This window comes from Alosa pseudoharengus, unplaced genomic scaffold (genome assembly GCF_046254945.1).
Source record: "Alosa pseudoharengus isolate Yale_2024_CS ecotype anadromous, Long Island Sound unplaced genomic scaffold, YU_APseudo_1.1 YU_APseudo_1.1_scf_9, whole genome shotgun sequence".
Lineage (NCBI taxonomy): Eukaryota > Metazoa > Chordata > Actinopteri > Clupeiformes > Clupeidae > Alosa > Alosa pseudoharengus.
In genome coordinates, this window is record NW_027468881.1 from 35,359,617 (window position 1) to 35,369,398 (window position 9,782).

At 41.9% G+C, this 9,782-nt stretch overlaps 1 protein-coding gene across 1 annotated transcript; it reads left to right on the forward strand.

Annotated features, from left to right (window-relative positions):
* The first annotated feature begins 315 nt into the window (after positions 1–315).
* Positions 316–8,607, forward strand: marchf9 (membrane-associated ring finger (C3HC4) 9). Its single transcript, XM_076276636.1, has 4 exons — positions 316–654; positions 5,176–5,331; positions 7,818–8,010; positions 8,273–8,607. Exons 1-4 carry the CDS (start codon positions 316–318, stop codon positions 8,605–8,607), a joined length of 1,023 nt encoding a protein of 340 aa, XP_076132751.1.
* Positions 8,608–9,782: the final 1,175 nt, after the last annotated feature.

Sequence of the window (9,782 nt, forward strand, 5' to 3'; positions counted from 1 at the left end):
ATTGACTCCTTAAGGAGTGTTGGCCCGCTGAGGGAAATCGCTCATCCGCATTGACTTACATTGACATACACACATACCATCACATAAACCAAGACTATCTGGTCTTCTGTATCTCCCCAAATAAATAATCAGGCAAAATTAGGGTGTTCCCCTGGTGTAGGCTACTTGGTTGCACAACCTAGGCCTACTACCCTGCATTCAAGTATAATAATAATAATAATAATAATAATAATAATAATAATAATAATAGCCTAATAACAGTAGTAAGATTCCGCCGAGTCTCTATTTTCACCACAACGTACGGTTTAATCAAAGATGTTCAAGTACCGGATCCGCATGTTTTTCAATGAACTGAAGGTACTGGTTTTTATGCGACCCGGTTCTAGACACTCTGATACCGACGTAGACCTAAATAGACGATCGACCATGCGGGGACTCGGGATGGGCGGCTGCGGATGGCCACCCTTTGTCGACTGCTCTTCTCGTAATGACGAAGAGGAGTATTACGGAAGTGATCCGAGGCCCAGGAGCTTGGCGTTTGAGGAAAAGGACCCCAAGCTGCAGGCGGGCCTGGATGCAGTGTCCCTCACGAGCAGCACCGGGAGCGGTATGCGCACGCCCCAGTGCCGAATCTGTTTTCAAGGACCGGAGCAGGTACTGTCCCGGTTGCGCTTCACACGCGCCACACCTCATTGGTCCAACTGGGCGTCATCATTGCTTCCCTGCTTAGATTTTATTGTTTTTACTTATTTCAGATTCATTCATACTTAGAAATAGTATGCATGCTGTGCTTCAGATCATTTAGGTTTTTAAAAACATTCTGCACTTTTATGTTGGTGTTGGGGCTAATGGCTTATAGTTTTAACAGTTTACACTATAACCCTCCTGTTATTATTCTGACATATTGGCCATATAACCTTCACCAACCTCATTGAAATGAGATGTATAAGATGCAATATGGGCCATTTGTGATAAACATATAGGCTACTACTACTATTTGCATGGTGACATGGATGAAGCACCTGTCAGTGTCAGTTTTTCCATAATACTAGATACTATATTTGTAAACCGTCAAAAGTAGTCGTGTATACTTCTCTTTATTGTCTTACATTGCTGTCTCGTTCCCTGTTGAGGACACCTTAAACAGTTTGACATTTAAATATGAATTATAATAAAAGAAGCCATGAGGAAATAAATGTAATAATGGCAGTAATAAATGTTAATGCTTTTATTTGTAGGCTATTTATGTTGACTTCCCTATTTAATCCCAGACTATTGAAAGTGTTAAGTGTTTGTTACATACCCCAAGCAGTAGGCTAGCCTACTTCTAAGATAAGATTGAAGACAGCCAAACCACCCTCACCACAGATGGCCTGTGTCCATTATTCAGACCCTCGATCGATCTCAGTTTGATTGCCGTGTGTAATATGTTTAGCAGGAGGAGGAAGTATGTCAGTCAGTTTCAGGCTTGAAAGCTATCAAACACATTCCCTCATGCTGGCCATTGTTAGAACAATGAGTGAAGCTCTGGTTCATCGCCAAGCACCAGATGCTCTGAAAAGCTGGCCCTGCTGGCCCGCCTGTACAGCACACACTGGAGCTTCATTAGAGGAGCTGTGATTGCAGTCGCAACACAGATCGGCATTTGAGCCATCACACCTTCCTCAGCGACGTGCCCGTAGATGACTCGATCATCTGTGTGTTGACAGGAATTATATGTTAGGGCCTCTGCAAATTCTGACTGGCAGACTCAACCCTCATGAGAGGCTTTGGTGGTGCTACAGCATATCACTGTGTCTGTCACACTTTCTGTCAGTGTAGTTATTCATGAGCTGTATTGAGGATTGAAACCTCCCAACAGGTCACCACAAGCAATGGACAATGTCTCTGCAGTGTGCCCAATTACCTTTACAAGCATAATTACCCCATACTGGGGGAGGGATGAAATATTCATCATGATTAGCAGCCTGTCATATCTGTCAAGTTTCAGGACAGATCCATCACTGATTCCATTTGACACCTTTGCTGCTAGAGAGTAACACCACCTCTTCCTGGTTACATTTTCATCCATCTCTACATTTCTTTCTCACATCCCTTCATTTATCCAAACTGTGCCACCAAAACCCCTGAATTCACTCATCTAAAGGGAAAGTATCACACGCATGTGGGAGGTGGAGGGCCTTTTCGTTTTTTTTTAGTTTTGTTTACCTTAAAATAAGGTCTTACCACTTGTAAAACAGTCATACGAAGTTGCTGTTTGGGTAGGAACACATTCGGAGATCTCTTCCTACAGACTGCTGTCGGTGCATTCCCTTTTATCGGAGTTGTGTTTATATTTTGTAGCATTTAGTTTGTTTATCATTGCGCTTCTCAACTGTAGGGGAACCCCGAGAGCAAATCTTCTTTAGTTCTGCTTTAAGTATACAGGCTGCACGCTCATGTAAGCAGGCACTGTACCATACCTGGAGGTGGTAGTGGTGTAGGAGATGGACCAATCGTCTGGCAGACAGAAGGATCTCCAATTCTGGGGTTGTGCCAAGAGTGTCCCTAGTCAGTCTGGTCATAGCAGAAATAGTTGCATAGTTGCCACAGGTGTGTGAGAGTGTGTGTGTAAATGGGTGAATTTGGCATTTGGTATGAAGCACTTTTCTTGCTGGGAGAATAGAAATGTGTTAAATGAATACACAGTAACTCAGTAATCACAACAAAAACCTTAGAATGTTTAGACAGTGGAGAGAATGCTATGATTAAGTAAAAACTACCTTTACTGTGTTTTTGTAAGAGTAAGCGTTCCTAATATGAGATAAGATAGTAATATGTATTTGTTTAGAAGCTTTTTAAATGTTATATACTGTCGATAAGATCAGGAATAAGAAGTATCTGTCTGACCATTTCACAGTTTATCTGAGAATAAGAGAGAGAGAGAGAGAGAGAGGGAGGTAAAGATGCTGAATGGCGGTACATAGATGCTGGAATGTGAATAAGGTGAGGGGAGAGTAATAGCTGTTGTCAGTGTCAGTTCATTTGGTCTACTATTGACCCAAAGATCATGCTAATGCATTCTGTTAAAAGTGGAACGCTAGATATTTTGCTGGATTAGTTTGCGGATCTTTTCGGAAATAAATGAATGGGAGGTTCAGACCAAATTCCGGTTTGAAGTAAAAAAAAACTCCATAAGCATGCTGTATGTTGACATTTCCTTTAATGACCCACTGACCATAGTACATTTAGTTTAGTTGTTACTGTGCAGTGGTCAATAAGTCAACGATACTTTTGTTAATAGTTTAGTAAATAATTAAAGAAACATTAATTATACTGGCATTTACAGATTTGGATGCATAGCTTGCTCTAGACAGTGCAATTTAATCTCTAATCTGAAATGGTTTCAGTTAATATGTTTATGTCTGAAACAGCAGATTGCATGACTTCATAAAAACTGCTGGAAGCCTCTTTTTAAGTGTATTGCATGTTGGCAAGGGTAAAGCTTTTCGTGAAGTACATTCACTGCTATAAAATGCTGTTAGGTAACATGATCTTAAATTACAAGAATTTGACTCTCCCTCTTTCAAGTCTTCCCATGTTTTATGATAGTATACCCTCTGAAATGTGTGTTCAGTATTGTTTTGGATGTAGTTAGCATGTGCAGTACATCAGGACAATGAATGTGCCTACAGTCATCTAAATAGAAAACCCTACTACTGGCTCATACATTATTAAGATCCATATTATACAGTCCTTCCCTGGGCTTTTTTACTTTGAGAGTCAGCACACTGTTTTATGATTACATGATTATCCAAGAACAGAATCAATAAAGAGTAAACTATGGTTTTTATTGTGATTAGATGTCTCTCTCAGCACTCAACACTCATGTCTGCTCCTATAGAGCTATTGCAAGGGTGGGCTGATAATGCATCATGTGCAGAAGGTGCTTCAGACTTAGCTATAGTGTCATGGGACATTTAATGTGCAGAGAGCCTTGGGCAAGATAAAAAAAACATGGCATATAAGGGTGTTGTTTTGTTGGCTTGATAATCTGGCTGGTTTGAGTGTCTGAGACTGAATGTCAAGAAGGGCTCCGGTCTGGGCCTCCTGGGGCCATAAGGGTGAGCAACAGACTGTGAAGTCTTGCTCCAGGTGTCGAGAGTGGACCTGATCGACCGGCGGTCTGGGTGAAACACTAATGATGGAGGAAGTTCACCTCTCATTCACCTTCCCTCCTCATTCCTCTTCTGCCAGCAGGCACTGGCTACATAATGTGATGTGCGGAGCTGGCAAGCTGTGCCCAGTTACCCATTCACCAATTCTGACAAGACTTCTATTGACTCAGTAGATATGACTAATGTTACTATGACGAACATTTCCATATTTTGTCTGCTGTGTGTCTTTCGGTTCTAGCATCAGTTTTCCCTTCAGTTATCTTAAAAGAAAAAATACAGCACACAATTCACTGCCCTACATTCTGAAATGTTATATGTCATAAAAGTAGCCTCAGCCTAGTCTGGCAGAGACTAATATGCTGGAATGTGCCTGGAGACAATAGTATTGGAATTTGACTGGGTGATATGAATGATCTGAATGAAATGAATATGAATGAACTGATGATAGTTCACTACATCATATTCATATGTGAAAGAGTAACAATTTACCTACCTTTCTGCCAGGGGCGCTGCAAGATAATTTGGACCCTATGATAGACAATAATTCTGGGCCCCCCGATAATTGTATTATGGGGGGGGGGGGGGGGCGGGTGTGTGCTCCCTGTCAGTGCTGGGCCCTTAGAATCGTCCTATAATAATTTATTATTAATTTTTAATTAATTTTAAAATGTTAAAAAAAGATCAAATCGCTTCTTTTTTTGATTTGATGTTTCTACCACATTGTCATGTGTCATTCTACCACATTGGCAGTGTCGTTTTCAGTCAGAACAAACATATTGGTCAAGAGAAAATCAACATCAAATCAATATTTGCCAGGGGTATGAAGAATTTTGTTTTTAACTGTATATATATTACATATATTTGTCACTTTTTCACAGTTTCTGTGTGACAGCAATCACTATCACCATCAAAATGTTCAGGAACAGTCCTTGTCTCAAAATGTTTGCGGGATCAGGTAACAAGAAGGGATTGACAGGTAGACATGCTGTTAAAATGCTGTCCTTTGTCACTCCTGTAGGGGGAGCTGCTGAGTCCATGCCGCTGTGCTGGATCTGTTCGCTGCACCCACCAGCCCTGTCTGATTCGCTGGATCAGCGAGCGGGGATCTTGGAGCTGTGAGCTCTGCTATTTCAAGTATCATGTGCTGGCCATCAGCACCAAAAACCCACTACAGGTAAGCATCAGATCTAAGGTCACGTTTCTGATCCATTAAACAAATAGTATGCATTTCTGTGTCAGTTGTACACAGGGAAATATTAAATTCCTTGTACTTGCACTATTGGTTGGGGATTTCCCACAATGTCTGATCAAGAACTAAGGGTAACATAATGCAAGAGCAATGCACAATGGGATCGAGACAGCTGCAATACATGTCGCAGACTCTACCTGGGATCTGTGAAGGAGCTCACAGTGCAGCATGTGCTGCCCGCAGCCAATCAACAACCTAGGTTAATCAATACAACACAGCAGAACATAAAACTCAACCATAAGCAACTGGCGGGTGGCAGTCACAACCAGTGGTGGACGAAGTACACAAATCTTGTACTTAAGTGAAAGTAGAGATACACATGGTCAAATGTTACTCCAGTAAAAGTAAAAGTCCTCCTTTTACATTTCCACTTAAGTGGAAACAAAAGTACTTGCCTTCAAATGTACTTAAGTATCGAAAGTAAAAGTCCTGAAATGTATTATGACTAGTTGCATTTACTATTGTTGAAATGATTTGGCACAGACATACAGTAGGCATTCATTGAGCCTTTCTCCTCCATTCAAGGACAAAATCAGCTAATAATTGTTGTATGTAGAAAGAACTAAAAACAAACTAATGTGATATCTTATCTTAGATACTTCAAAGTAACCACATTTTTCTTTGTTGAATGCTTTACACTTTCAGACCAAATCAAGATGTTCCCTTTTGTGTTTGACAGTGTCAGATTGTCTATCATTGTCTATCATTTGCTCGATGGCGTCAAGAGGCTAGTTATGGTAACATCAATATTGTGAAAAGGGGTCAACAAGGTACAGTAAACAGTGGATATGACAATAACATAGGTTAGGCAACACCATTATTTAAAGCCTACTGTAGCTTGCTTAATAGAAAATATACATGTAAGTACACATGTATTTGTACAGTCTTTTTTTCCAAAAGGTACTTCAGCTGTACTTCAACTGTCACAAAATGTACTGGAGTAAAAAGTAAGATATTTGGCCTCGAAATGTACTGGAGTAAAAGTAAAAAGTTTAACAAAATTGACATACTCAAGTAAAGTACAGATACATGAAAAAGCGACTTAAGTACAGTAATTGAGTAAATGTACTCAAGTAATGTCCACCACTGGTCACAACACGATCCGCATGTTGTACCCGGGTCCATAAAGGCCCTGTTTCATGGGCACTTCATAATAACCAGTGACACGAACAAACACAGCTCCAGAAAGAAGATATCTTAAGAGTCAATTCAGGTTGTACCATGACCCCAGGTAGTCTGTGAGCGCATCAGCTGTAGCCAGTGGCTTGCCTTTTCATCAGGCTCTTTTCTGCCCATGTCCACTTTTATGCCCCTCTCACAGAAATTGCAGTTAACCTCAGCCTGTTTGTTCTCAAACACCCCAGTGATTTTAATTCCATGTCTCCATGTGGAAGCGACCCTGGGTCAGGCTGGATTGACAATCAGAAAGAATATACAGCCTCCTGCTTCGCTGACCCATGATGTTGGTCGAACATCATAAGTTGCTCCAACAATGCGGTTAGCATCCACTGTGGGATAATTTTGACCACACCACAAGCCACAGCTCTCTACTGCTGGTCTTCTCAACATCACACCAGTCCATCCATTGCCCTTAGGGGCAGCCGTGGCCTATTGGTTAACGCTTCAGACTTGTAACCGGAGGGTTGCCGGTTCGAACCCCGAGCAGTAGGCACGGCTGAAGTGCCCTTGAGCAAGGCACCTAACCCCTCACTGCTCCCCAAGCGCCGCTGTTGTTGCAGGCAGCTCACTGCGCCGGGATTAGTGTGTGCTTCACCTCACTGTGTGCTGAGTTTGTTTCACTAATTCACAGATTGGGATAAATGCAGAAACCAAATTTTCCTCACGGGATACTTACTACTTACTTGTTTTGAGATACTGCTGATAATCGTCTAGCTTCTTCTTGTTGCAAACAATGCAGGTTACCACGTGCCTTACCCCAAGCTTTCTAAACCAAACCTTGCTCTTTCACTCTGCACCTGCCTGACAATATGTGAGAGATGTTGGTTCAAACTAGTTTGACATCTACAGTATGTAGTGTACAGGTGCATCGAAACAAATCAGAATAACGTGGAAAAAGTCCATTGCCCTGCCCAGACAATGCCCATTGCCCTGCCCAGACTGAGAGATTACAGTCTCAGGAAACCCTTGCTGGTGTTTTGACTTAATTAGCTGATTAGAGGTCTTCTCAGGTTGACATTTCTGTAGATTAGAATAATCAAGATTAAAACAAGAAAAAGTCTTGAAATATTGATATTCTAATTTTCTTAAATGCACCTGTATTTTAAAGTTGGTGTCATGCAAACACAAACATCATCACCATAATCACCCACCATCCTCATCTTATCAGAGGAGCGCTTGTATCAGGTCTACCTGTCCCACTTGTTTCCTTCTCACCTCTCCCCTCTCCACAGTGGCAGGCCATTTCCCTCACCGTGATTGAAAAGGTTCAGATTGCAGCCATCATCCTGGGCTCACTGTTCCTGATTGCCAGCATCTCCTGGCTGGTGTGGTCTTCACTCAGCCCCTCAGCCAAGTGGCAGCGACAGGACCTTCTCTTTCAGATTTGCTATGGCATGTATGGATTCATGGACATTGTGTGCATAGGTGAGGGAATATGCTGTTCTTTCTAGCAATTGTAGGACTTCCAACTGATTGTTTTGTTATATTTAGGTATTGTACATTGTAAATGATGTGTATATTATTGCACTGCTCATCTTGTAATTGTTATGGTTATTACTATCCTACCACAACATTATTATAAACGTGGAATCTCTGTCTAGTTTTAACTATTTGTTTGAATACAGTAAGCCTCCTCATTATAACTCCATCTCTTCTGTCTCCCCCTTCAACTCCCATCTCTCTTCAGGCCTCATAATCCACGAGGGCTCCTCAGTGTACCGAATATTCAAGCGCTGGCAGGCAGTGAACCAGCAGTGGAAAGTTTTGAACTATGAGAAGGCGAAGGATCTGGGGGACCCGGTGAGCTCCAGCAGTAAGGCGGCGGGGCGCGGAGGCCGCAGCGGCGCCCACGGTCCGAACAGCGTGGGCCGGGGCCGGCGGCAGGGCCGGAGGCTAAGGACTATCCTCAACCACCACTGTGGCTACACCATCTTGCACATCCTCAGCCAGCTGCGGCCCATCGACCCACGCCTCCGGGCCACCGCCAACAGGGAGGTGGTGATGAGGGTCACCACTGTGTGAGACGGAGCAGGGACCGGGGTGGCAGCAAAGGCTCAGGAACCCCCACGATGCCCACGATGCCCCTCGCCTGTTGGCACTGCAGTGTCGATGGCTTTGTAAAACTGTGCTGGAACTTGCTTGGAGCAACAATGAAGACCAGTGACATGTACCACACACACACACACACACAAACACACATACATATAAACAGATTCAGACGAACATGCAGCATACACAACCACCTCATACACACATGCAGACACAGCCAAAATACACACCAGTGTTCTGATTCATGAGCAAAAAAAAAAAAAAAAAAGAAAGGCACATTTCTTACAAACTGAAAGACAATACTGGAAAAAAATGCTGAAGTGCATTAAAGATTATGACATGTTTCATAACCAATCTTTGACCAGAACAAAGATCTTCCTGTCACAATTCAGGACACCGCTGCATTCTGTTTTATTTTCCTCTGTGGTTGATTTTTTAAGAAACCGTTTTTACTACCTTTGGTTTTATAAGGAAAATGATATCCAGAACGTGGGCACCTACATGCCATGCAGCATCCTCTCTGACAGTATCAGACCTTGGGATCTGAACAATGTTTACTGCTTTCAACAAAGCAAAGTCAACCACTCACAAACAAACATAGTCACATGTGCACGACTTACAGGGAGTCCTGAGGTTCAAACCAAGTACAAGTATTTAAATGCACACATGGGTATAGGGTGCAATAAAAAAAAATGATATGGATTACATTGAACTTCAAAAAAGATTTTAGCTTTGTTCTCTGCAATAAAGATGTCTGTACATTTTACAGTGAACTTTGCATGAGGGTACAGTATTACACCTCTTTCACTCATTATCATGGCAGGTCTGTTCTCAGAATGGTGCTCGTTTGAATAAATACTATTATACATCCTGTGTTTGTGAAATACATTTTACATAGCAGAGAGACATTTCAAAACATTGTAGGTCAATGTAAGGCATGCCATGCCTGTCAGGCTCCTTTTAATGAAACCTTTATAGTGTACATAAGATGATATTTCAAGATGTCCAAATTAATTGATACTATACACTTTATAAGACACCTGCTGAAGTGGTTCATGGAGGGATAAAAACATATATTTGCACTAAATGTATACGTAGGGCTGCAAATGTATCGTATCTTATTTATTTATTTCAAAACAAAACCAACA